Source organism: Grus americana, chromosome 3 (genome assembly GCF_028858705.1).
Source record: "Grus americana isolate bGruAme1 chromosome 3, bGruAme1.mat, whole genome shotgun sequence".
Lineage (NCBI taxonomy): Eukaryota > Metazoa > Chordata > Aves > Gruiformes > Gruidae > Grus > Grus americana.
Genome location: NC_072854.1, coordinates 91,150,343 through 91,176,605, shown reverse-complemented (window position 1 = coordinate 91,176,605; position 26,263 = coordinate 91,150,343). Strand labels below are relative to the sequence as shown.

Here is a 26,263-nt window from a genome sequence, read left to right as displayed (position 1 = left end):
GGAGCAATTAAAATAGCCACATTTAATCATGAGCTTAAAACAGCAAACAGGAAACCCTGGATATTAATAATTTTATTTTTTCTTTCTTTTTGTATTTGACTTCCCAAACCCGAGGTTGGTTCTCACTGGCTGGTATAGTTTGGTACTCACTTGGTGGCTGGGAGGATATACTTAATAAATTACTTAAATTCTTACTCTTTACATTTAGGTTTGAAGATTTTAAGTGTTGCAGTTTTTAATTGTGTATTAGATAGATACATTGCAGTAAGTAAAAAAAAAAAAAACTATTTGGGTGGAAATCAAAAAGTAGCTAAATACACAAAGCCAGCATTTGAAATAGTTTCAGGGAGTTAAATTATATTGAAGGTGTATTACAAGTATAAGAAAATAAAACTGTCTTGAAACACAAAATTACTTGATAAAACAACTTTTTTAAACAATGCAGCTTGCATCTATAGTCAGCAGAGCTGATTGTTTTCTGTGGTTGTGTACTAGAATATTTTGGAACAAATGAAATTCTTGTTCTGTGCTTCGCTTTTAATATCTTTGAAATTGAAAACAAGACTCCTTTGGGTTTTTTGAGTTCCCATTAGTTTGTCAGCCTAGAATGTGAACTAGGTTAAGCTAAATAATTTAGAAAATGTGTGTTTAGCTGAAGGAAGTGGTCATTACCTAATGCTGGTTTTCTATCTCAGTATCTCAAGGTGCTTCAGCAGCAGCAAACATGTATAGTTTTAATAACTTTTAAAATGAAAAATAGAGGTTTAATTGTAGTAAATCTGGGTTTAGTATAGATTTTTCATAATTCATATTGCATTTTAATTGCACTTCTTTTTTTGTTAATCCATCATTTTTTAGTCCATTTAAATTGCTTCAGAATTGCCCATCCTGTTACACCCAGTTTACTGACTGTATATCAGAGCTTACTGCACAGCTGTTGCCAGAGCAACAGTCCATAATGTTCCCAGGGCTGCAAAGCTGCGGGTGAGCTTTGGGGAAGGGAGTGTTCGCAGCATCAGCTTGTTGCATGGTGTCTGATTTTTTCACTGCAGCTTTCCGAGCCCAGCAAGGAGAGGTGATGAGGATGGCTTGTCGTCTGGACCCTCGAACTGGCTTCCAGATGGCCGGTGAATGGCTGAAGTACCAACTCACAGCTCCTGTTGATACTGGACCCATGAACTGTAAGTTACCTGAAAAAAATAGGGATATGGGATTTGTTTTTTAATTCAAGCCAAGAAGAAACAACTTTACCTTTTTGTTTTGTTTTGTTTTGGTCTCTTAGTTTTGTTTTTTTTTTTTTAAGGGGGAGCCAAGACTCAACACTGGGTTTTCAGGCTTTTAAGGTTGTTGCAAGTTAAAAGCAAAATCAAATCACACACACCCCACCCCAAATTTAACCCTTTGTTGGCCACCTATGGAATAGCTAGTGTAAAGCCCCTGGTTCCTCCTTTCCCTCCCTGCAAATCCCTCTGCAAAACAGATGCAGCTGTCCCTCTGATACAATTTTACAATTCCTTGGGCCTTGTTATCTCCGTAATATATTGATTATTTTTGTCCAGAGAAGTTCTGCCTGTCTGGCAAATCCCTCTGTCAGTGAGCTTGTTCTCTTCCTGTGAAGGAGGGCCACTGGGTGCTTTGCGAAGTCATGTTGAGGGCAGTCTTGCTTGCAGTGCTGAGTCTGGGGCTCCCTCCTTTTCTTTTCCCTTCTGTGATTTGTTGGTGTTGCTCCCTATAGTGTCTCAAAGGGCAGACTTATGTCTCGGGAGCCCTCATTTGAATGAGGCAAATCACATGGGAATACCTTAATTGCTCCCGGTGCCTCCCTGCCAGGCACGTGCAAGGGAGAGCTGTGTGACCAGAACACTTGGCGAGTGCCAAGATGTTATCAGCCTGCTGTTGTGCATGTGTGGAGGAGCATGGTGAGAGCTCCAGTGTTCTCTTCCTTTCAGCTAAGACAGGCGAAGGTCTCTGCTCCATCTTCTCTCCATCCTTTGTGCAGTGGGATGCCATGACCTTCTTCTCAGAGAGCGTCATCAGCCAGATGTTTCGAACCCTGGATAAAGACGTATGTGTATCAGATGCTCTTGCCTGCTCTCCTGGCTTGTTCTGGGTTGACATGAGTAGGGTTTTTTTAACGATGTTGTCCTTGAAAAGTTTGTAGTAACCAGTTACCTCCATGCAAAACCCCAGGTTGTTTGGTGAGTGATTCTCATGAGTAGTGACGACTCCTTGTGGAGGCCCCATCCCTGGAAGTGTTTAAGACCAGGTTGGATGAGGCTTTGGGCAACCTGGTCTAGTGGAGGGTGTCCCTGCCCGCAGCAGGGGGGTTGGAACTAGATGATCTTTAAGGTCCCTTCCAACCCAAACCATTCTGTGATTCTTTAGATGAGACCAAACTCATACTGGCTTGCTCTCAGGCATGTCTTGGTTCTGGACACTATGTCATGAGAAGTCACAGAGAGCACTCAGGTGGCATGCTTTGACGTAGTGCCTTGCTGGAGGAGAAGAGGACTGCTTAAGCAGAAATTTCCTAAGTTTCTTCTTTTTTAATTATCCCCTGATTAGGTTTTTTAATTTATTTTTTTAAAAAAACCTTTAACTAAATGATAGAAACTCATGCTCAGGGAGTAGGAGATCAGAAGCAATTTCTCTGCTTTTTGTTCCACAGCAGGTGAATCAGAAGGAAAGCATTTTTTTCTGTCTGATGTAGACTGACTTGATTTTTTTTTTTAATTAGATTAGGCTGCTCATGCACTTCAGTTCATCATTGTGATCACAGTAAAATAATTATATGGGTTGATATAGTTGGTTAAGCGTGGAATCTGTTGGACAGAATGACGAGGAGAGTTGGGAGCCAGGCTGAGATAGAGGAAATTTGCCTTTCCTGGAGGTGCAAGCAATAGCATGGGGACTTGAGATTGACATCTCAAGACTGCCCTACCAACAACGGGACTGCTGCTGTCTTTTTTTCCCTCAGCAAGTGCACGTAGCACACAGTTGAACTGAGGTTTCTACTGCTTTTCTTTCTGCTTTGAGAAGAGCTGTGTTCAGCTGAGAGGACTGATACAATAGCAGCAGCTCCATGGCCTAGCTCTAGGAGTGTTAGGATGTGTGCTACAGGCTGAAGTACTGAGTGTTGCCTCCTTTTTTCTTTCCTCCTTCTTTCCCTTTGCTGCCTTTGTAGGAAATCCCAGTGAATGATGGCATAGATCTGCTGCAGCTTGTCCTTAATTTTGAAACAAAGGATCCTCTCATCCTGTCCTGTGTGCTCACCAACGTCTCTGCTCTCTTCCCATTTGTCACTTACCAACCAGAATACCTACCGCAAGTACTTTCCAAGGTAGGTACTTGCAGACCATGCTAAAATCAGGTAGGCTTTTTGTGGTGCAAGGCCCTTGTACTAAACTGCAGGAGTTAGTCCTTTTGGCCTTACTGTCAGGGAAGGACTATCCTTTGTGTTAAAGATGAGAAAAACTGAGTTTTGTTCAAGAAGAAACAATGTCATATAACACAAATTTTGCAGTTCCTAGCCTGAACTCTTAAGATTAAGTGCACACTCGGGCCAGTAAACACCATGTTTTATTTCAAGGCCTCGCTGTGCTGATGATTGATCTTTCAACTTAGTCAGGGGTTCTTCACTGGCTTTAATGAAATTGCACTAAAGTCTTAGGATCTATTCCTTGAGCTCAAAACACACATGAGTGCTAGATATTAACAAATGATGTGAGTTTTTGGATTTTTCCTCCCTTTTCTCACAGCTGTTTGCTTCAGTTACCTTTGAAGTTATAGAAGAAAGTAAGGTATGTTTGAATTATTATTTACTAACAGTTGGATAAATCATTCTGTTTGAGAGCCTGCTGAATTTAGAGATTCCGCTGTAGCAGGCTTCTGAAGTATAGTCTTGCTCTTGGAAAGGGCTGGGAAGTCTAGATATGACTGATCTCTTCTTGGTTGACATAGCCTAATAAGCTTTGGGTTACAAACTTAGAAGGCCACGGGCATGGTCTAAGGCCAGAGCACTTAGTCCCCAGGTCTATGCTGGCCTTCCTGAGAGTGAAATCACCTCGTTAGCTGTGGGTATTCTTCAGTAGCTGGTATACGTGGCTGTGAAGGATGACTGTAAAGCTGCCAGCTACCTAGGGAGTGCTTGGAGTCTTGAAATAGTGAGCAAGATCCATGGCATCCTTGCTCCTGGAGCACAGCTTGTTCAAACATGGGCTTCTTGAGTTGGCTACTGCTCCAGAGGAAATTTGGTTGTTGCAGGATTGTTTGGGGTAGGGGGTGTGTGGAAATACTTTTTTGATCTGTACTTAACAGTGCAGAGAACTGTATGTAATGCATTTGTCTCTTGAAGATACCCTGCATTTGTCTGAACTTTTGTTTTGTTGCATTGAAGTTTGTTATGTCTGTCCAGGCTCCTAGAACTCGAGCAGTGAAGAATGTTAGAAGGCATGCATGCTCCTCAATCATAAAGATGTGTCGGGATTACCCTCAGCTTGTCCTGGTATGTAAGTTCAATTCTGTCATGAAGAGTCTTGCCTCAATTTCAGCTGGATTTTGTGGGATCCTCAGCTTCCTTGGCTACAGCCTCTTGTTTTTCTTCCAAGAAACATTCCTGCTGTGCAAATGGCAAAGTGTTTTATTCCCTGCATCTCCCTTCTTCCCCTCCCCACCTCTGAAAAATTTTCTGCCTGAAGAGCTGAATTGTAAAGTGATGAGTTAAATGCAAAAGGGATGATGAGGAGGATACAACCAGCACTAGATTCATTTTATTGGAATGTTTGCTGAATTTCCATTTTGTCACTTGTGGTGGTCTCAATTGATTCCTTAGCTGAAGACGCTAGCAATAACTAATCTCCAGACTTTGTTCTGTTACTTAGCAGAATGTAGGAGCAAGAGGAGAGTATGTGTTTTCTGAATTAGCTTGAGGAGACTAGAAAAAACAAGCACATTTAAAATCCATGAGCCAGTGTTTTGTTTGGTTTGGCTGAACTAAACAGCTTGCATGCAACATTAATAGCTCTGAACTACGAGCAAATAAAAGCACCAGAACTATTTTGAGATGTGACACTGCTGTAAGGGATATGACTGCCTAGAAGAGAGAGGTTTCCTCTGCTTACTTCAGTCATTCTGGAGACTAAAGTAAACTGGATGTAGGATGATGATAGAGGGGTAGGGAAGAAAAGAGGTTCTTTTAGACTGAACTTTCAGAGAAACTTGAGACTGTGAAGGAGATGGCTATGTAGAGAAAAGGTAACTTAGACATGCTTCTCCAGCTGTTCTGTGTAGTATGGTACACCCCACCTCTGCCTCCCCCAGTGATCCTCCTCCACACCAAATACGTGATGTTCTTCCACTTGGATGTGTTTTCTAGCCAAACTTTGAGATGTTGTACAACCACGTGAAGCAGCTGCTCTCCAATGAGCTACTTCTGACACAGATGGAGAAGTGTGCTCTTATGGAGGCCCTCGTCCTCATCAGCAACCAGTTCAAGGACTATGAGCGGCAGAAAGTTTTCCTAGAGGAGCTCATGGCTCCTGTGGCTGGCTTATGGCTCTCCCCAGAGATGCAGAGGTATGGGTCATTTTTCTGAGCTTTGAGCTGGAGGTGTTGCAGAGGTAATGTGCCCAATGAGGGAACGCACAAACCAAGTGAGGGTGGTGGGGTGCCTCATGAGCTCCTGTGCTCTGGGCAGTTGCTGTGGTAACAGCTCTCCTGCAGTTCAGAAACTGCCAACTGAGTCTAAATGCTGTTTGTTGAAAATTGCTAGGTAAGAGTTGTTTAAGGTGATAGAAGAACGTTTGAGCATGCTCAAACGAGAAATGAAATACGGTTTTGTTCATCTGGAGGAGAATGTAGGAAGCTGAGCTCTCCTTACTAAAGCTGAGATGTCCTGCAGCCATGGGCGGCTGGGCATGCACAAGAGTTTTCCCAGCAGGGCTATCTTCATAAGAGATTCAAAGGTTTTAGGTCCCTATGGCCCAAGAGAACTGGAGATGTCTGGAGAGTGCACACATCTCTGGTGCTTTTTATCATGTTCCCACATACAGTGTGGAGCTAGTCTCTCTAGCCTGCTCTCTATTTGTTAAGAAGTTTATTACCAGTGCAAAGCTGTGCTCATATTCCCTGGTATGATAACCCCCATTGCTGTCTTTGGTGCTGCCAGAGTCCTCTCGGATCCTGAAGCCTTTATCTCCTATGTGGGTGCAGACAACAAAATTGCTGATCCAGTCTTGGAAGATCCTAGTGGCCTGAACCGCTCTAGAGTGAGTATCATTGCCAGGAGAGGTGTCATCCTTAGCGAGATGGGACTTGCCTCCTTCCATCCCCCATTTCTGTTGTGGTTACACATAAGATCTATCCTGATCATCTGCTTCTTTAGGGTGCAGATCAGTAGGTTTTTCAGATTGCAGAATAACAGCCTGGCTTTTGCCTCTTGAAGCTACAGTAATGAGCACGTAGGGCACGCAAAACCAGATTATTCAGCAGAGTGAAGCACACTATTCCCTACTCTTTGTGTAGCAGAGTTTGGTTTTGGAGGAGTGATTGGTTTACATGATTCTTGGGAAATACGGTGCAGTGAATTGAGCTTTTTGAGCCAGGCAGTGTGGAAAGCATCGTGTTGAGACTGCAGCATGGAATGTAATTAAAGTTCATCCAAGGAGACTCGTGTTGTTTGAGGTGTTAATGAAATGTCTTCACTTCTTGTACAGACTGCAAATGCAGTTGCTCTCTTTAGGTCTGTAGAAGACACTGAAATGCAGCCCAAAGAGCTGTGCTTGTGGCTTGGAGCTAATTCAGTTTGACCACTGTGTTATCACAGATCTCTACATCCATCCTAGCACATGAAGGAGATGAGGAACTGATGGTATAGACCCTTCTTTTTAGAGGGCAGCCTACCTGGTTGCTTGCATACTCATGAGACTGTATGTCATTGATTCTTTGTCTACAGTGAGTTCCTAGGCCGTCCTGCCATGGCCAAGGGTCACTGAAGATGATGGAACATAGCATGATCGTTTGCTGTGTTTTCTTGGCAGCAAACCCACCAGAGTTTGTTTCTATCACCAGATTAGGCTCACTGTAGCACGTTGCCTTTGAGATGGGATGATGACAGGTTTCTCTGAAAACCTGTTTATTCAGGTTGTGCTCTGCCTAAGAAACACTCTCTCCACATCTCTTGCTGCAGATAAGCTTTTGTGTGTACACCATTCTGGGAGTTGTGAAACGAGCTCGTTGGCCTGCTGCTACTGAAGAGGCGAAAGCTGGAGGGTTCCTGGTGGGATACATGCCCAGTGGAAGTCCAATCTATCGTAATCCCTGCACTGAGCAGGTCCTGAAGCTTCTCGACAATTTACTTGCTCTTATAAGGTGGGTCAAGTTGACTTGAAATCGTTTATGTTGACTTAAGAATCTCTGAAAGCCAAACTGTGATAAATACATGGAATGCTCAGAGCATGTTCTCCCAGTGAAGCCAGCAGGAACACAGGCTGGTGCAGGCGCCCAAGTACTGTTCCTGACTGTTCACAGTGGGGAATGGCACTGGGGAAACTGGAGCCTTCTGAATGTTCATTGGCCTGGCCTACAAGAGTCCATGAAAGCCAATGGGAGCTTGGGCTGGGCTTGCCTCCCCCACCTCCACTGCTATAAATCTGCCACCCAGTTAATCGTTTCTCAACTAACATTTCTGCTCTGCCCTTAGCCCCTACAAGGCCACCTCTCCAGTCACCACCAGGGCAGTCCCAGCTCTCATCACATCCTGTTTGCGTTGTTCTCTCTTCAGTGTTAAATTAAGCTGGTTTTGCTGAACATGAACACCAGCCTCCTGAAGCACTGTCTGCTATTGAAATCACTGGATGCATACTCTCAGGCTGTTGCTACCTTGCAGTGCCTCTCTGCACGTCACTGGTGTTGCGTACATCTGGGGCAGCCAGAGGAGGGACCAAGAGAAGGCAGAAAAGGGGAATCCTGAATAACGCAGTTCCCAGAATTATAAAGGAGGAATCTGTCTCAGGATAACTGCTGACACTGGGATTTTGCCAAGCTAATGGGGCAATTTTGTCACATAATGCTACATGTTACGTACTTGAAAACTTGAGGCTCTGGCCTTGGCAGGAGCCTGTTGGGAAACAGCATTTTCAGATCCACTGGGATTTTTCAGCTCCCGGGTCTGTGAGGAAAGGAGCCCTATTACTCAAGCTCTGTCTAGTCAGGTATGTTTGGTAGTCACTGAGCTCAGGACGGTGCTGCTTCCAGTGAGAAGCAACATGCTGGACGGGTAGGACAAGCGCGTTCTGTCTTGGCCCACCCTAGCGGTGCTTCTCATCGCAAAGCTCTGTGTAGCACAGCAGGTAGCACTTTGACCAGTGAGCAGGGTTGAACCTATCAATGAGCTTTTGGGAGAGACTGAGTAGAGTTGCCTGAGTAGAGGTAGCCTCATGCCATTTCTTTGGGAGTCTGGAACATGCTCCATATTGCGGGAGACCAACTAAACTGGTGCCCAAGGTCCGAACAGGCTGCAACAGACACTTTTTGCTTGTGCAATCACTGTTCTTGCCAGAACTTCTGCATTATGAAAAACACTTGGGATCTCTGATACAAGCAGCTTAGGAAACTATTGTCAAATTCTATCACTACCTGTAAAGAAGCAGAAATTCTGTGCCTGCTTGTTTACCACCTCCAGGAAAACACATGAGCTATGTTCTATTGGCAGTCCTTCCCCATCTACATAACGGAAGAGGCTCCGTAGCTGTTTTGTTGAGATAATGCATCCGTGTTGTTCGAGCATCTCCCCTGCAGACCAAAATCTTTTCTGAGCACGTGGTAGTAACATACATGGAGTGGCCTGTACTTCACTCCAAGGTATTGAGGCTTTTCTTAAGGCTGGCTGCTCCAACAAGAACCAATGAATGATGTTTTAAGAGCAGTAGATCCTCCACCTCATCATACCTTTCTTGGCTGCTGCTGGATGTAGAGGCTTCTTTGTGTGACAACTGCAAGCTCATAGTTGTTCAGTGCAAATGACAATGTGTATGTCTTTCTGGAGAAGTTGGAGCTTGTGCTGTGGAGCTTCTGGTGTGTTTTTTGCTGGCTTTGATTGTCTTTTCCATGTACTGCTTCCTCAGGCCCTCTTTAATATGGGTTACACAAGAGAATGTGGAATCTGTAGCAGCCTGTCAGCAGGCAGGAAGTACAGGGATATGAGGGAGGCTGACTGGCAGGAAAGCTGCCTGTGTGGAGGATGCTTTCAGGAATGTAGTTGCATTACTACTTGGGGATGGATGCTTCTCTTAGCTCTCTGCCATTAGGCAGCTTTCAGCAGGGATAAGCAAGGTCCAGCATTGCTCATGTGCTTAAGCAGGAAGCAGATGTCTAAGCCCTCACAGGTTGTGTTGGTTACTGTGTGAGCATACCTACAAGTAGCAGCAGCACAGATCCTACTGAGCAGTTGAATTGAGCACCAAGTCAGGCGCTGGTACACAAAAAAGGTGTTTTGCAGGCTGAGCAGTTGGGTCTGCTGCTCTCTGGATATTGCATGGCATTCTTTTGCTGTGTTTGCAGACAGAAGCACTGAAAGTTGTGAAGCCATTGTGTCTTTGCCCCAGTAAGTAGCTTGAAGGTAGGTCATGGATGAGACCGAAGAGCCAAAAGGAATGCGAGGGAGTCCAGGTAGCAAGGAAAAATAAGGTAGTTTTGAGTGGCGTCTTTCTGTGCTTGCCATATTTGTCTCTCTTGGTAGCTGTAGTCACCGAATTATTTTGAGGTTGCTTTATTAACCACTACTTGCAGCTTTTTGAGAGATGATTCTCCTGTTCTCTGTGGTACCTCATTTCATCTAGCTGCCTTCTAGCTTCTGGCTTAAATTGTTCTCTTCTTGAATTTAAAACCAAATCATAATCTCCAGCCACCTTTAGATAAAGACACATCTCTGGAGTCAGTAGCTGCATGAACTGATTGGCACAGCACCTTTATCATGCAGGGATTTGCTCGTGTTTTGTTACAAATGGACTGGTCAGGCTCAGCAAATGCTTCACACGGACAAAGGCTTTTTTTGGAACTCCTCTTGATGAGACACTGACACTACCAAGGCATTAATGCTGGTGGAAGAATTGTCGGATAGATATGGATGCTGTAGGCATTTTCATTGTAGACAGCTCCAGCTTTGGATAAAGATTCTTCAAGCGTGGACTGTCCTAAAGGACTCATCTTCTGGCCTTCAAGCCCATCTCTCTGGGCATCAGACACTCTTTCCAGCAGAGCTGTGACCATTGCTGAAAATCCCCAAAGTCCTGCCATATCCTTTGCTTGTCTTTTCTAAAGCATAAATGTCTCTTGAATTTTGTTTTTCCATGTTCTGCTGTGTGGGATGCCCAGGAGTGCTACTCACTGCTGAGAGTCTCAGCTGGAATGTGCCTAGGGGCTGCATCTTCATCATGTATGATTTAACTCCCACGGGGAGCAGCTGATTAGCTGTTTTCTCTCTGTTACCACTGCGACTTTGTTATAGTATTAATTAAGGGAGATTGGCCTGTGAGTGAACTGTCAAACTTGAGAAAATGCTTCAAGGACTCTGAAACATCTAAGGACCGTGACCGCAGCTTCAGGATATGACTGTCTGGCCCATCCTTCTGGGGTTAGAGCAGTGAGATTTCAAGGTTCACCACCACCAATTCCACAGTCCTTGGGTTCGCCCCCCTGCCCTTTGCCCAGCATAAGGCAAAGCCAACATTGGCATGGAGCAGGCAGGAGACATTCAAGAGGAGATGATTTTAGTAGCTAGGTTTCAGGATAACCTTAAGCAGAAATGCACAGGTTTTTGAGTAAAGTGGAACAACATAATTCAAACTTTTTGGAGGCTGGCCTGCTCCCTGGCCCCTCTTGGGGAAAGTAAAACCAGCTTGTGCTGCCTTTGAGGCCTGTTGCATGGTATTAGATCCAGCCCAGAATGAGAGTATGAGTCGTTAAGTCGTCATTTGTGTAGCTCTTTCTTATGAAACTTACATACTTGCCTTCCTCACGTGCAGTGAGCAGGGAAGTATTTAACACTTGCAGAGAGAAATGGGGTAGTTGCCATTTCGGAGCTAACTCAGACTCTCTGCAAACTCAGGCAGACATCACTGCATCGAGGTTGCCCGGACTGTGAACATAGACCTTCCAAAAAAAAAAAAAAAATTTCATTAAGACATGAGTGAAAGCTGAGACTCTGGAGAACATACTGAGGTCTGTCCGTGCTCCCTTCCCCCAGCCATTCCCATGTACCCCCCTGCTTTGGGAAACGCTGCTCTAGGGGGAGATACTGAGTTGCCCTTGATCACCTCTAGCAGCAGGTACAATGGCATTGCAGTTTTGGAGGAGGCTGCAGGATTTGTGCTGTGTGCAGCTGGCGACACCCAGAGTGGAGGTCTGAGGTCTCAAAGGAGAGAGGTAGGTGAGAGAGACACCCCCTGCCGAGTCCAGCTCTGAGTGTCAGTACCCCGGCTAAAGAGGGGACCCATTTTGGCCTGGATGGCAAGAACCAGCCACCTGTGGCTGAATTGGTGTCCCTCGTGGAGAGCTGACCATGGCCGCCTCCTGATGATGCGGAATTGTTCCCAGCTGGATGTGCTGTCCAGGGGGCACATGTGCCTGCCACGAGTAACATCTGATCGGACTGATGTTCTCCCTAGAGTCCCTCCAATGCCACCTGCCATTCTGGGGACTGTGACCCATCCCTGGGGGGCAGTGTGTGTATTTTGGAGCTGAAACAGCCCCTCCCTCTGCAGGGGCCTTAGGTGTTGAAGATCTTTTGAGATTCCAGAATCCATGTCTTGTCAGCTTTTGAAATACATTCTCTGATCCCTTTGGCCAAGCTAATAAGCTGTTGCCAGCATCAGCTGGAGAATTGCTGGGAGTTTTTACTGCCAGTACTTGCAAGGGGTGGGGTGAACTAAGTGGGGGCAGCCAGGAGATTCAGGACATGAGATGGAGTCACTCCATGTCTCTGTTGGGTCAGCTTCCCCCATATTTTTGCAGGTGGGGAAGGGGGATCCCATGCACACGTGCTTGGTCTCACCTTCCTCATCATCTGCCTCAGAGGAGCTGTTCACAAGCTGAAGGAGAGGATCCCACTGTCAAGGGCAAAAGGGGTTGAGCCACATGAGCATAAACCAAGTGCTCTTCTGTTTCAGGACTCACAACAATCTCTACGTGCCAGAGATGGTGGCTAGGCTGGGGGAGACATTTGCAAAGGCCTTAGACATGTTGGAGGTGGAGAAGAATGCCATCCTAGGTAAGGGGCTTCTCTTCAGGAGGAGTGTGTGGGCAGATTCTCAGAGGCACTTGAGGCAGTGGTCCATCAATAGCAATGGATACGAAGAGAGCGAGCCAGCTGCTTCATAGTATTTGCAGCTCAGCTGTGATTTGAACCTGCTGAAATGAACTTAAGTCAGTTACTGGTCTCAGACAAATTGGTTTCTTCTGCATGAAATGAAGGGTACCCTACCATACTGCTTATCCCAGCTGGGTGGTGGTCTTTGCAACATGGCATTTCAGGCGGGAGAGACTGGGGGTGCTGTAATTGTCTGCCTTTGAGCAGAATTAGTGCTCAGCAGGATCCCTGAGTGCTGGGGCTCCAACAGAGATGAATAAAAACCTGAAGGGATGGGCTTTGGAGAAATGAGGGGGCTATAACAACCTTAGTGGGAACACCTCTGCTCTGCATACAACTGACCTGAACTTGGCTGACCTCTGAGGGGAGGTTCTGGCCCAGGGTTGCTGCACCTCTTGCCATTTGGCTGTATGTTGAGGTTGCTAAGTGCTTCCCTCCTGTGCTGTCATTAATGTAGCTGAAGCTTATTCTTTCCCACAGGTCTTCCTCAGCCTCTGCTGGAGCTTTATGACTCTCCTGTTTACAAAACAGTCTTAGAAAGGATGCAGGGCTTCTTTTGTACCCTCTACGACAACTGGTAAGAGCACCAGATATCCCACACACAATCCAACACCACACAGCTGGAGCAGTAGGCTATTGCTGGGCGCTGACTTCTAGACTTAAGACTTTTCACGTGAGCTGTATCCTCTAATAGCCAAGTACAAACTGCAGTGGTGGACTATACTTGGTGGTTGTAACCTACCACGTACACATGGAACACAGTCGCTGGGAGAAGTACCTCAAAATGTGGATCTGCTTTTAGCTCTTCTGCAGTTAGGTAATTGGATTGGATCTGATATCCTGACCTAGTTTGTGTCTTTGCCACTTTTAATCATGTGTTAGGATACATCAGCACTTGAAAGTGTATTTTAGTGCTTAAATGCTTAATTCATTGTCCCTCTGCAGGTATCCCAGAAAAAAAGAGATACTGTGCTAAAATTCCTCTATAGTATTTGTTCAAGAACATGGCAACTATCAAATCTCAAAAGTGATAGTACTTGTAGCCTTTGCAGGCCAGAGGCATGGTTCCTGTTGTCTGGCAGACTTTCAACTAACTTGTTGGGGTTTTTTGAAGTTTCCACATCCTGGGAAATGCAGGTCCATCCATGCAACAGGATTTCTACACCGTTGAGGGTCTCGCAACCCAGCTCCTCAGCTCAGCTTTCATCAACCTCAACAACATTCCTGATTACAGACTGCGTCCCATGCTCCGTATCCTTCTGTCACTGTCTCAGGCCAGCTAGGGAGGCTTTGAACACATAAATTGAAAACTTGCATCATTTTCAGTATGGCCAAGCCTAAGAATGGTGATTGAGGAGGTGAACAAACACGGATACACCTGGTGGGGATGAGGTGTGAGCTTAGGAGGGCACGAGCAGAAACAGCAGTGCATGATGTCAGAGAGAATAAATGCAAAGGATTTGTGTGGTCCTGGAGGCACAATGAGAGGTGGGTAGTGCCTTCTTGGGGTGTCAGGGGGCTTGGATGGTGTAGGAGCTTGGCAGTAGGATGTCTGACTAGACTTTGTTCTTGTGTGGAAGACCATCTGGGGTTCCCACCCCACTTTTCCAGGGCTGGACATTCAGTCTCACAGCTGGGAAATGGGCACGAAGCACCCTCAGCTGAACTGTCGGGGAAGGGGCTGAATACCTCGTGGTCTTGCTGTATAGAGATGCCACTTGTTAGTTCAGGGCTGTGAGAAGATGGGCTTCAATGTGTCTGTCACTGGCTGGTTTGGGTGGTGTGCTGCAGTCTGCCCAGCAGCTGGCCATATGTGCTGGATCTCTTCCTTAACTGGTCTGTGCAGGTGTGTTTGTGAAGCCCTTGGTACTCTCCTGCCCTTCAGAATACTACGAAACCCTTGTCTGCCCCATGCTGGGACCACTCTTTACCTATCTGCACGTGGTAAGAAAGCAGCTTGTTTGATGCCTGTTCCTTGGCAGCCCAGACTCCTTGTAGCAGCTGGCAGCACCATGTGAGAACATCCGTCTCTGCAAAGCCCGCAGAGTCTCGATGCTTAATGATTTTGATGCTGTTTGGGGGGGGGCTTTTGAGGTATGTTGAACCCTGGTTCTTGCACAGCACCCCTTGCTGTGAATGCAAACCTGTGGATATTAGCTCCTCGATGTTCAGCGCTGAGAATTTTTGTGGGGTTTTTTTTGCCTGTGTCCTCTAATTTGCCTGACAGCTCACTCAGATTCATACAGCCAGTACAGCCACAGCATCTTCAGCAGTTCTTGTCCCATTCAAAATGGGGCTTGGTATGAGAGCTGTGTTTAAAGCTGTTGTGCTTCTATCAGCAGCTCTGACTTGGGCCTCTGCATTGTGTCCAGCATGGCTCCTTAGGAAGGTATTGAATCTTCCTTTTTGTCTTGAACAGAGGTTGTCTCAGAAATGGCAGGTGATCAACCAGCGAAGCATGCTCTGGTAAGCTTCCACTCCTTGATAGAGGGGGAAATGGGGAGTGGGATGAAGCCTTGGTCTTTTATGTGGCCCTTTGCTCAAGGAACGGCCCTGCCAGCAGAGGCTGGAAAGCACCATGTTTACCCTGATGGTGACTCATTCCCAGTGCTTGGGCAGAGGGGATACTTTAAGGCATTGGCTCTCTTCCCACTAAAACCTGTTCTCCTCAGTGAGGATGATGCTGCAGATGACAACCCCGAGTCTCAGGAGATGCTTGAGGAACAGCTGGTCAGGCTGCTGACCCGAGAAGTCATGGATCTCATCAGTAAGTGAAATCAAGTTAGGTCCCCTGGGATATTTGGGAAGTTTGCCCTGGAGAGGACAACAGCAATTTCCAATGTGCAGTAAAACTTAACTATAATGGCCAGTAGTATTTAACATAATCCTTAGAAGCCAGGTATGAGACAGTTAACCCTGCCAAAATCTTAGCTAAAACCTAGGAAGAGATCAATTAAAAACCTTTAGAAGAGTTTCTTCTGTTTGTTTTGTTAGCATGTCGGGCTCCATGTTTTTGTCACTGTCCCTGTAGGAGTTCAGTCCTCCTTTGGAATCTGGGTTCTCTCTTTCTATGCCCTGGAGCCCAATACAGGACATCTATTTGTGGACAACCTGAGTGTAGAGCGGTTTTATTGCTGCCAGTTGCCATGTTTCTAGCCAGACAGAATGGAAGAGTCCCTCCCCCAAAGCAATCTCCCTTTGTGTTTCCTTTCTCCAACATTGTTTTTTTGTCCGTGTGGCTTTGAGCAGAGAGGCTGGGAAAATTCACTCCACATAGAGATCACAGATCCTCAGCCTTCTATCTCCTTTCTTGTTTGGCCTTGTTGCCTTAAGATGGTGGTGTTCTCAGGTTATAGGCAGCCACCGTGCAACAGGTTCCACTGTGGGATGCTGTGGGTGGGGTGTTTCAGCCTTTCAGGTAGTGCAGTATTTGGCTTTTACACTGGGCTTTCAGATTCTTCAGATATTGGGTAAGAGCTGGGGGGAGCTTGAAGCATCTGTGAGCCCACCAGAGTCTGTAGGATAATCTCTGCATGTTCTGAAGTAGCATCTTCCCTTTTCTGCTCCTCTGACCTGCAACTGTTTTTGCAGCTGTCTGCTGTGTTTCTAAGAAAGGTGTTGAGCATAACAGTACTGCTGCTGTAGATGGAGATGGTGAGTAGATGCCTACCTTTGCCTTTCCTACCCTTGGTGTATACAAGCACTTTTCCCATTTTTTCATGCATTTCTTGAGGGACAGGCTGGCCTTTTGCTGGAAGTTATGTGTGAGGGGTGTAGGTTTGGTAAAAAGCCTTCAGCTCTGTCCTGCCCAGTGTCTGGGGGCCACAGAAAAACTTGGTCTAGCCTGGGAACAAATGTATTGTAGGGTTCACAGGTAACATGTTGGAGCAGATGATTCTTAAGGTACCAAGAAGAGGGGAATGTGTGCGGTCTTACTGAGAGCCAGAGGTAGCTAGTTGGGTGCCCTTCATGCCCTGCAAAGGGTGGGTGCTTTCTGCTTGCAGAGAGATGTTCTGGCACGCTGTGCCAGCATAACTGATTCTGTGTGCAGTCTCTTGGTTCCCAGCTTAGTTCTCGCTGTGCCTCCCTGTGTCTCCCTTGGTCCTCAGGAGGCCATGTTCACAGTGCTGCCTTTTCTCTGCTCTGCAGATGATGAGGCAATGGCCACGGAGGTTACTCCCCCTGCCAGCGCAGAGCTCACCGAGCTTGGCAAGTGTCTGATGAAGCAGGAGGTAAGAGCACATGCTCTGACTTCCACCATCCTCTCTCTCTACTCTTTGTCATGCTTATTTGTGGTGCAGCCAGGTGCTGCTACAGAGATCAAGGCTGCTGGAGCATTCCCCAGCATGACAGTCTTGGGAACATATGTGTGCCATGGTTTAACCCAGCCGGCAGCTAAAACAACCAAACAGCCATTCGCTGATTTTCCCCCACCACGGGATGGGAGGGAGAATCAAAAAGAAAAAAAAGGTAAAACTTGTGGGATGAGATAAAGACAGTTTAATAGGAATGAAAATGAAGAGACTAATAAAGATGATGATAAAAGAATATACAAAACAAGTGATGCACAGCACAGCTGCTCACCACCCAGAACCAATGCTCAGCTAGTTCCTGAGCTGCGCTGCCTCTCGGCTCACCCTCCAGTTACATACTGAGCATGATGCCATATGGTATGGAATATCCCTTTGGCCAGTTTGGGTCAGCTGTCCCAGCTGTGTTCCTTCCTAGCTTCTTGGGTGTCCCCCGCCTTCTCATTGGCAGGGCAGTATGAGAAGCTGAAAAGTCCTTGACTGCTTGGCAAAAACAAAAATATCAATGTGTTACCAACATTATTCTCATCCTAAACCCAAAACACAGCACTGTACCAGCTGCTAGTAAGAAAATTAACTCTTATCCCTGCTGAAACCAGGACAATGTGTTTAAGTGCCTTGTTAATGGTTGCAGAAGCCACAAAGCAAATGCGGGGTGGGATCCAGTAAAACATTGCAGCCACAGAGTTTCAGCCCTTCTGTGGGCAAGGCCCTGGACATTCAGCACCCAAGGTGCTCCCTGGCTGTGCCTCCATCCTGGGTTCCAGCCTTCACCAGGAAGAACTTTACCCAGCAGCTCTTTTCTGTAAAATCTGCCAGAGCTGGCACAGGATCCAAAGTGTTAACACAACCTGCTGTGCAGAGTACCTTCATCCTGATACCTCTGTACTCCTCTCCTGTGAACTCCTCAGAAGCTCTTGCAGCAGCTTTTGCAGTGACTTAAGAGTAGAAGCTGATGGGAGTCCATGGCCTTTCCAGGGGAGATGAAGGGAGCAGGTTTGCTTGACATTGGTTCCTCATGTCTACAATGATGCATGCTGGGTGCCTTTGAGCACCTTCAGCTGGAGAAGCAGCAGCATGCAGGATTCCCAGAAGATAGCTCCAAGCTAGCTGCAGAGTCCCTGGACTGTTTCTTGGCTCCCTTCAGGTTTGAACTCTGGAGGTGGGACATAGTTCTCTGACTGGTTTCCCTCTGTGACTCCTTTTCAGGACGTTTGCACTGCGCTGCTGATCACTGCCTACACATCCCTCTCCTGGAAGGACACCCTGTCCTGCCAAAGAACCACAACGCAGCTTTGCTGGCCGCTGCTCAAACAGGTACCTCTGGGAGGAAGAAGGAAGTAGTTCTGGGAGGAAGAAGGGAGTAGTTGTGGCAGGGTTGGGAGAGGAAGCTCTGAATGTAGTGAGAAGCATGGCTGCTCCACCCTTGGGCACCTTCTCCCTTGGGAAGACCAAGCTGCTGCAGAAAGGCAGTCATGTATCTGTATCCTGCTTCTGTGCTGACAGTGCCTCTTCCCCAGGTGCTTCCAGGAAACCTCCTGCCTGATGCTGTGTCCTGGTTTTTCACAAGTGTGCTGAAGGGCTTACAGACACATGGGCAGCACGATGGCTGCATGGCAGCTCTTGTCCACCTGGCTTTCCAGATCTATGAGGCCTTGGTGAGTAACTCTACTTTGTCCAGACACAAGGTTGGCTAGGGAGTGGTGGGAAACTAATCCCATGTCTGCTTGGGTAGGGGCAGAAGAGCTAATGGCCTTCCAAGGAGGGAAGGGCTGCTCCTCCAGCAGAGCTGTGTTTAACCATGCTTCTCCCTGCAGCGCCCTCGCTACGCTGAGCTGAAGGCGGTGATGGAGCAGATCCCAGACATCCAGAGGGAGTCTTTGGAGCAGTTTGATTCAAAACTTCTCAACCCAACACTGCAGAAGGTGGCAGACAAGCGCCGGAAGGATCATTTTAAGCGCCTCATCGCAGGTTGCATTGGGGTAGGTGTTATCCCAGAGGAAAATGAATCTGTTTCATTTCATCCCCATACCCTGCAGAAGTGATGGGGCAGCCAGTCTACCTGCCTTTCCCCAACCACCCCCCTTCCCAGCCAGGAAGCTGTTGCAGCATAATCTCAGTATTTGTTCCATCTCTTCAACCTTGAGGTACAGCGAGGATGGAAGAACAGACCGAGCAGCCCTTCCAGCATTGAGAGGCAGGGGGTACCTTGCACAGCAAGGGTGCTTGGGGGAACAGGGTGTTGAAAGGTTTGAACAAAGCTGCTAGGTGGGTGCTGGGCTTTTGTGAGGATGGTGGCATTGGAGTCTGGTGCATTGAGTTAGAAGCTGGGGAGCTGGTGTGCTGGTGGTTACCTCAGTGCCCCACACTTGCAAAGGACCAGGCCTGAGATTCCCCAAAAGGCAGGCACAGGGTCCAGGCCCAGAAATTGCTCAGAATCTGGGGTCTGCCTCTGATCTGCAGGCAGGCTCCCCAAGTTGAGTGGGGCTATGAAGGCAGTAATGACTGTTGCCTGCCTGTCTGTCCTCTGCAGAAACCCCTCGGGGAGCAATTCCGCAAGGAAGTTCATATCCGGAACCTCCCATCTCTCTTCAAAAAGGTGAAGCCATCATTGGAGTCGGACGTGCTAGAAAATGAGGATGGAGAGGGCCTCACTGCACTCTTTGAGCCCTGAGCCTGGGATGCTGCAACCATCTCCTCCCCTACCTTCTATTTTGTCTCTCCTCATAGTAAGCACATTAGATTCTCTTTGTCGTCGCCTCCATAAGCATTTGTCTGAGTAAAGCCCCTTATGGGTCCTGTACCATTCTCCTCCCTACACTGGGATAGGGCCTGCGGTGGCATTTAAACCAGTCTATTAAGCTTTCCCTGATTCCTTCCCCTCCCCTCCGTTGGATGAGCGTCTTTAGACCTCCGCTTCTCTGCAAGGTGGGAGCTGAGCCCATAGACTCCGTTAGGTAAAGCCTGGTCACCCTGTGGCCTTGGGTCACTCTTGCTCCAGTTCTTCATCCCTTGGGGTTTAGGATTAATGCAAAAGACAGAGTAGTGCGCCATGTGAAACGGGGCTACCCTCATCTTCCTCTGGGTGCTAGTAGCCAGGCTTTGTAGGGAACACATAGACACTCCTGTCATGCCTGTCAGCACTTGTCCCTAGCGGACTGGTATTCTGATGAATCCATTTCCCTCCAGGATGCTGAGCCTTGGGCTGAGGGCTGCGTGCCAGGAGGCCTAGCAGTGCTCTAGGATCTCCCTTGAGATCAGCCTTTTTAAGGTGCAGCTGCTCTCTAGAAGGAGGCAGACACTGTCATATGTATACATACATATGATCATACAGCTTGTTCCACCCAGAGCCAAATGGAAGGCTTTTACTTTGTGCCAGCCTTTCTTGGCAATCTCTCAGGGGGAGCAGGACAGGTATTTTTTATTATCATCTTTTCTTTTTACCATGCCCTGTAGACTCGAACGTGGCCAGTGCAGGGTACTCAAAATCTGGACCAATATCTGAAGCACCTGCGAACAAAAAGGGATCTCCTCACCCTGATACTGTGGAGGTGATAGTAGTCTGTGTTTTTACCCAGTCTGGTACTTCTCAGAGAATTGTATGGTGGGGCAAGAGGTGTGGGGCTGACACTGCAGTTTACAGGGAGGGAGCGACGTCAGAAACTGGGTTTTAGATGAGGTGGGACTCTATCAGACCACTCCAGACTGCAAAGCTGGTTCTTACATGACAAATGGTTCACTTGATCTATCCTAGTGTTAGCACAGGAGCTGGGAGGGTCTGACCAGAGCTAGCTGGCACTTTTCCCATCCAGGAGACAGAATAAGTAATAACCTGTGGCGGGCAGAGAAGGTGGCATCTCCACTTGGATAGACTGGACAGAAAAGCTGCGGTTGGGAAGGGGGAGAGCGCAAAAAGGAAGAGCAGGCCTTTGGAATCCACTCACCCTCCTGCCCCTGCTGTTCCACCAGCATCCTCCACCTTCCTCCTGGCCTCAAACTTTTTTAACCTCTGAGCTAACATGGCTCCTGGCGCTAGCAAAGGCTGGGTGTATTTATTGTGTTGTGATATTTTTAACATTCTGTGACTTCATGCTAGACACAAGGGGTTTTTTTAAATGGTTTTTAGAACCCTTTTTGTAGGAATGTTTAAATCTGAAGCTGTCTCTGAACTGGTTGTGTTACACCTCTGAATGTCAGTAAAGCTATTCCAGTTTCATACACGTGGTGTCATGGTTTCATTTTTATTCTTTTATCTGTTTCAGTAAGCTTTGAGGGCTCTGCTGCCCAGACTGCCTTCCTAAGGATTGTTCAGCACTCCTTATTCCAGCTACCAGAAAGGGAGCCCCTTTGCTGGTACTCAACATACATTATCAGGGAGGGGATGAACCATTCCAGACTACATAATTAAATTTAGAAGGCATGGGGAAAATTGCATTTTTAGATGTCAATCACAGCTGGCTTATATTAATTCCACAAGACCTTTAGGTCCCAGTTTACAGCTTGAAGGGCCCATGTTGCCAAAGTGGAAACCCTTCAGCATGACTATTCCAGGGTATGTCCCATAAGCAATATGGGAAATATGCAAAGCAATAGTGCAGGTGATACTAAAGTGGCCTCTGAGCTCTGGCTGGGAGGAGCAATGTCTTGTGATAGTACTGTAGTTTAGCTGTAACTCTCCCAGCCAACCCTTTCAGTAACACAGGAAAGTGATGTATGTAGCTATTGCCTTTGGTCTGTCTCCTCACCTGATGAAGGTTGTATAGAAGGTCTCTCTTACAACAAAAGCAGAAGCCCTCAAAGAGGTGGGCCTGAGCAACATCAATCTAAGTTCGTGTTACAAAACCTTTTTCCAAAGCCCCAGCTGTAATCCAGCTCAGCATGGCAACTGCCTCAACTTGTTTAAACAGAATGGATCCAACTAGAAATTACTATTTTTCAATAAATAAGGATGTTTACAGTATATATAACTATATCCCAGTGAAACAGGTAAAGTAGGATTTGCTATGCTAAATTCCAGCACTGTAGTGAGGATTGACTTAAGGAACTGGGATGCACCAGTACCCCTAGCCATTCTCTGATGTTCCAGTTCCTCATCAGCTTGTCAAGAGACTTTTGCAAGCCAAGACCTACCCAGCACTCACTAACAGTGCTCCCCACTGAGACTAACTTGCAAGTTCTCCCAGGCTTCCCCGCATGGAGACAGGCCTTTGACTGTCAGTTGTGCTCCATTGTCCCCTTCTGCTTCAAGGTCAGCCCAAAGTAAACCCCACCTTTGCACAGAGAAGCCCAGTATTGTATCATAGAATTGTTTGGGCTGGAAGGGACTGTCAAAGACTATCTGGTCTCATCTGCCCCTGCTATGGGCAGGGACACCCTCCACTAGTCCAGGTTGCCCAAAGCCCCTGCCAACCTGGCCTTGAACACTTCCAGGGAGGGAGCCTCCACAACTTCTCTGGGCAACTTGTTCCAGTGCCTCACCATCACCCACACTGTAAAAAAATGTCTTCTGTCCAATCCAAATCTGCCCTCTTTCAGTTTGAAACCATTGCCCCTTGTCCTGTTGCTATGGGTCCTGGTAAAAAGTCTTTCTCCATCTTTCTTAAAAGCTTCCTTTAAGTACTGAAAGGCCACAACAAGGTCTCCCTGGAGCCTTCTTTTCTCCAGGCTCAACAACCCCAACTCTCAGCCTTTCTCATAGAAGAGGTGTCCCAGCCCTCTTGACAGTACAGCCTTTTATCCACCACATTTAACTACCCTGGAGCTGGTTAGACAAACCTGCAAAACAGTCCTGCACTGATACTGACTTGTTAAATCTCACTGACCTGCTGCAAAGTGCTTTACTACGCTGCCATATTGGTCCTCTTCACATACTGCATGCAATCTAAAATAAATGCTATTATTCATCTTTAGACCTGCTGCCACTTTCTTCTCTGTGTATTACAGTCTCACAATTGTGAACAGCACAGAAGGAGACAGCTGTAAAGAAAAGCCTTTATTTTAGTGCATCTCCTCACTGAGGCTCAATACCAACAGAAAAGAAATTCAAAGAGATGGTCCTAGGACTTAACAAGCCCATCTCAAACCTCTTGCCTACGGAAGAGGAATCACCCCTGCAAGCAGGTGCAGGAAACCCAGAACAGCAGTGCAGGGACATGCTTCCCAGCTACAGCCCAGTCACTCCGTAGGCACAGAGTCCAGCTCATTCAGGAAGCGCTGACACTTTCCCATCAGGATCTTGATGGCTTCACTCACCAGCACATCTGGAGGCAAGATACCCGTAGACTCCACTGAAACTGCACAGAGACACAAGTCAGCACAGCCACTAGGCAGCTTCAGCCTTCACCTGGCTCCAGCGTTTCTGTCCCTTGTCTTCCCTTACACTGCACTTCTCCTCTGGCTGTGAAGATCTGGCTTATCAGAAGAGGTTACATTTACCAGCAGGAAGCACAAACACATTCAATCCCAAAGCAACACCAAACCACAACCTCAGTAGTTACCCACTGGACTATGACTGTATGAATGCTGATGATGTGGGAGGGAGGAGAGGCAGAAACCCAGTTACACATGCCGGCCAGTCTCTGCTTGTTTGCACAAACCACAGCAGGGCTCTATGTTCTGTGGAAAATAGGGCACTTACAGATGTAATGGTTTCGCACTCTTGCCAGGCGCACAAGGTTTTTCAGACCCTCGTGACGGAAAACTTCTCTGCTGAACGTGTCCAACCGTGCATTGGCTACTCTTGCCACCTTTTTTCCTAAAGGGGAAAAGATGAAACAAGATGTGTGCCTGGAGGAGATGGGTACCTTGCAGTCACAGCAGGTGCTTACCCCTCAAACATGCACTCTCCCATCAGCAAAGGCAGCAAAGCCACCACTATAAAGAATTAGCACATCCCAAACATGAAACTCCAGCCTGACAGAACTGGTCGTCTTGAACAGTTCCAACCCAAGCACAAAGTTTATATGCACCCCTGGGCAGGACACAAGAAGCCTTCTCCACACTTACCTGCTGGAAAGAGCAAGCTTGCTACCCAGTATTACAGACAACTGAACAGTACTGGAAGCTGCAGTCAGCAGCTGCAGAGCTCTGCGGACAAACACCCAGAGCCTCAGCATTTCAGGGAGATCCCAGTTCATCACCCAACACATCTGCATGTGACAGCCACTCATCCATAAAACCAGGCTCAGAATAGCATGAACAGCTGCTGACTGGCAAGACAACATCACAATGTGGGTTTGACTCTACAAGGTTTGGCTCTAGTCTCTAATCAGCCTCTGCTAAGGCTTGTAATGCAAAAGGCACTTTAGAGGAGGAAAAAAGTACCTTTGATGTTCTGGATCTCAATGACTCCAGGGGAAAAGCACTTCTGCAACACCTCAGCTGCCTCATCCTCAACAGGCTGCAGGAGAGTAATGTCAGGAAGCAGTCGATAACTAGCCGTGGCCACAGGAGAAAACTTGGCATGATCTTTACCTGCATGAAGAGTTAAGAATCAAGGATGAAGGCAGGCCTCAGGGAATGAAAGTGCAAGGATGCCGGGGTCTGAAGTTCCAGGGGGAAAGCCAGTTCTCCACCCTTCCCTTTCACACAGCTGTGCCCTAGTCCAAGCACTCACACTCCTCCTCCTGCTGTCCCAGGACCCACGACTCACCTATACCTTTGACACAATGCATAAGCACATCTATTTCCTGGCCAGGTCGCAATAGTGCGATGAGGATGTCATCATGAACAGGTCGGAAGTCAGCATCTGGAAAGAGCTCTGTCTGATTCCCCAAGGGCACCCATGTCATATGTTTACTGTACACTGTGAAGAGAAGCCACAAGCATCAGCCAGCTGCTGTCTCAAAACAGGTTGCTGACCTGTACAGGACTGGAGGTGGCAAAAAGTAAGTTTAGCAGAATGAGGGAGTTGGCTCGCTCTGCTCACAAGGCTGAGAGAACGGACCAAATCCCGTCTCCCAAGACCAAAAAAGAACAGCTATTTATAGGAGATATCTCTCACCTTTGTGATTGAAATATAGTTCATTAGGATCAGATGATTCCTTGGCTGCCTGAGGGTTTCGGCTACATTTTATTTTCAGCTGGAACTGCAGAGTATCAATTTCTGTGCCTTCTTCATCTCCTGGGAAACGAAAAACAGCACAAGCCTCTGTGGAATCACACTTCTGCTCAGTTTACATAACCTCGATTTCCTGCTTTGGGTGGAACTTTCAATACTTCTATTTGATCCAAGACTCTCACCTTGGTTTCTATATTCGAAGAGTCGAGGGTCAGCTCGGATAGGGATGAGGCCCAACCGATGAGCCAGAATTTCATCCTGCACAATGGATGTGTTGTTGTACACAAAGACTTTCTCTACAGCCATCGTTGGCACCTCATGGAGACAAGAGATCAAGTCAGCATAAGATGACAGTTGAACTCCATGATAACAGAATATCCAGCTAGCGTTCCTTCTCTCCCACAAATAACTGCCCTGCAGACAATTTTTAGTGCTATTTCTGCCTAACCTGGCAACCCAATATAACCTTACACCAAATATACCCCCTTCTGCATTTCTTTTTTTTTTTTTTTTTTAAACAAACGACCACGAGAAGTGAAAGGCAGGCTGATCCACAGACACTACCAACAGCACCCTAAAAAGCAACAAGCACTGTTGCTCGTACCGCTAAGGCCCTAACTCTCTTTGGGCTCCTGACATGTGTGCATAACGATTTTACGCTTCTCTTCCAAACCCTGATGCTGTCCAGAAGGGCTGACATAAGGCAGGGCCTTCCCTGCTCCCCATCACGCAAGTCCCCCCGCTCCTAGGCCTCCACCCCCAGCTCCCCACACCGCCCCGGTGAGCCTCACTCCCTGCCTCCCGCCCGCCCGCAGCGGTACCTCGGCGAGCAGGATGCGGCGGAAGGCGTTGGCGATGGCGGCGTCGATGCCCACCATGTCGAACTCCAGCGCGCCCTCCTCCTCGCGGATTATGTCCACGCGGAACGCCTGCACAGGCCACGCGCCGCGGGTCACGCCGGGCGCCCCGTGCGGAACTCGACCCCCGCGCGCGCACACACACCCCCACCAACCGCCCCAACCGCCGGCAGCGCTCACCCACCTCCTCGAAGCGCCGCTGGTCCCAGGCGTCCTCGTAGCCGGGGTAGTTGCCGGGGAAGTCGGTGGTGTGGACCTGCGAGGACGCAGACAGGCAGGGCCGTGAGGGGGGCCGTTAGCCAGGCGCTCCCCGCCATCCCGCCCCGTCCCACTCACGTTGCGGACGCCGAACTCGCCCAGCACCACGCGGTCCCGCATCTCGTCTGTGCCCCTCTTGGCCGCCATGGCCGCCGCCGCCAACGGGGGGGGGGGGGGGAGGGGGCGGCGCTCCCCGGCACGTGACGGGCCTCTGCCCGCCCACGCGTGGCCTCTTCGCTACCGGGAAGAGCAGCGCTCGCCTGTGGCCGGCCGACCCGGTGTCCCTGCAGCAGCGCATCCCTTCCGCCCGCCTCGCCAACCCCACTCGCTGTCTCGTCGTTGCCCCATGCTGCTGCGCCCTTCCCCGTCCTGCGCCACACACAAGATGGTGGTGCCGCTCGCGCGGCCTCGCGAG

General features: G+C 47.9%; 2 protein-coding genes across 15 annotated transcripts in view; one reads left to right on the top strand and one right to left on the bottom strand.

The window, feature by feature from the left end:
- Positions 1-20,892, top strand: part of XPO5 (exportin 5) — a 30,513-nt gene extending 9,621 nt beyond the window's left edge. For 2 of the 7 annotated variants that reach the window (XM_054821957.1, XM_054821959.1), the window contains 20 exons: positions 1,053-1,181; positions 1,950-2,065; positions 3,185-3,340; positions 3,759-3,800; positions 4,415-4,504; positions 5,375-5,574; positions 6,167-6,266; positions 7,187-7,368; positions 12,165-12,265; positions 12,845-12,941; positions 13,479-13,615; positions 14,211-14,308; positions 14,784-14,830; positions 15,037-15,131; positions 15,956-16,018; positions 16,514-16,596; positions 17,884-17,991; positions 18,195-18,332; positions 18,492-18,656; positions 19,208-20,892. In XM_054821957.1, the coding sequence (XP_054677932.1) occupies positions 1,053-1,181; positions 1,950-2,065; positions 3,185-3,340; positions 3,759-3,800; positions 4,415-4,504; positions 5,375-5,574; positions 6,167-6,266; positions 7,187-7,368; positions 12,165-12,265; positions 12,845-12,941; positions 13,479-13,615; positions 14,211-14,308; positions 14,784-14,830; positions 15,037-15,131; positions 15,956-16,018; positions 16,514-16,596; positions 17,884-17,991; positions 18,195-18,332; positions 18,492-18,656; positions 19,208-19,348 (2,288 nt within the window). In that variant the 3' untranslated portion in view covers positions 19,349-20,892. Of the gene's footprint in view, positions 1-1,052; positions 1,182-1,949; positions 2,066-3,184; positions 3,341-3,758; positions 3,801-4,396; positions 4,505-5,374; positions 5,575-6,166; positions 6,267-7,186; positions 7,369-12,164; positions 12,266-12,844; positions 12,942-13,478; positions 13,616-14,210; positions 14,309-14,783; positions 14,831-15,036; positions 15,132-15,955; positions 16,019-16,513; positions 16,597-17,883; positions 17,992-18,194; positions 18,333-18,491; positions 18,657-19,207 lie in introns of those variants that run through there. The other 5 variants (XM_054821956.1, XM_054821958.1, XR_008576564.1 and 2 more) reach the window with 4 other exon arrangements.
- POLR1C (RNA polymerase I and III subunit C) lies at positions 204-26,263 on the bottom strand. 8 transcript variants are annotated; one of them, XR_008576567.1, is made up of 10 exons: positions 25,927-26,206; positions 25,775-25,846; positions 25,555-25,662; positions 24,916-25,048; positions 24,677-24,796; positions 24,326-24,478; positions 23,998-24,147; positions 23,312-23,428; positions 10,999-11,148; positions 204-1,190 (listed from the first exon to the last, which is right to left on the bottom strand). XR_008576567.1 is itself a non-coding variant. In XM_054821967.1 (9 exons), exons 1-9 carry the CDS (start codon positions 25,993-25,995, stop codon positions 17,009-17,011), a joined length of 1,068 nt encoding a protein of 355 aa, XP_054677942.1. In that variant the 5' UTR covers positions 25,996-26,206; the 3' UTR covers positions 16,832-17,008. The 8 variants fall into 8 exon arrangements, 6 of the variants coding, with proteins under 6 accessions (XP_054677944.1, XP_054677942.1, XP_054677943.1 ...); XR_008576566.1 differs by having other exon boundaries at positions 11,007-11,148; XM_054821967.1 differs by lacking the exons at positions 204-1,190; positions 10,999-11,148 and adding an exon at positions 16,832-17,154.

Excerpts from the sequence above, each read along its gene's own strand:
- POLR1C (XM_054821967.1), bottom strand. The coding sequence starts at position 25,995 with ATGGCGGCCAAGAGGGGCACAGACGAGATGCGGGACCGCGTGGTGCTG. Across the intron at positions 23,429-23,997 it reads TGAGATCCAGAACATCAAAG|GAAAAAAGGTGGCAAGAGTA; the intron begins GTACTTTTTTCC and ends TTTCCCCTTTAG. Across the intron at positions 17,155-23,311 it reads AGTGCGAAACCATTACATCT|TCAAGGACTTTTCAGCTTCT; the intron begins GTAAGTGCCCTA and ends TTTGCCAAGCAG.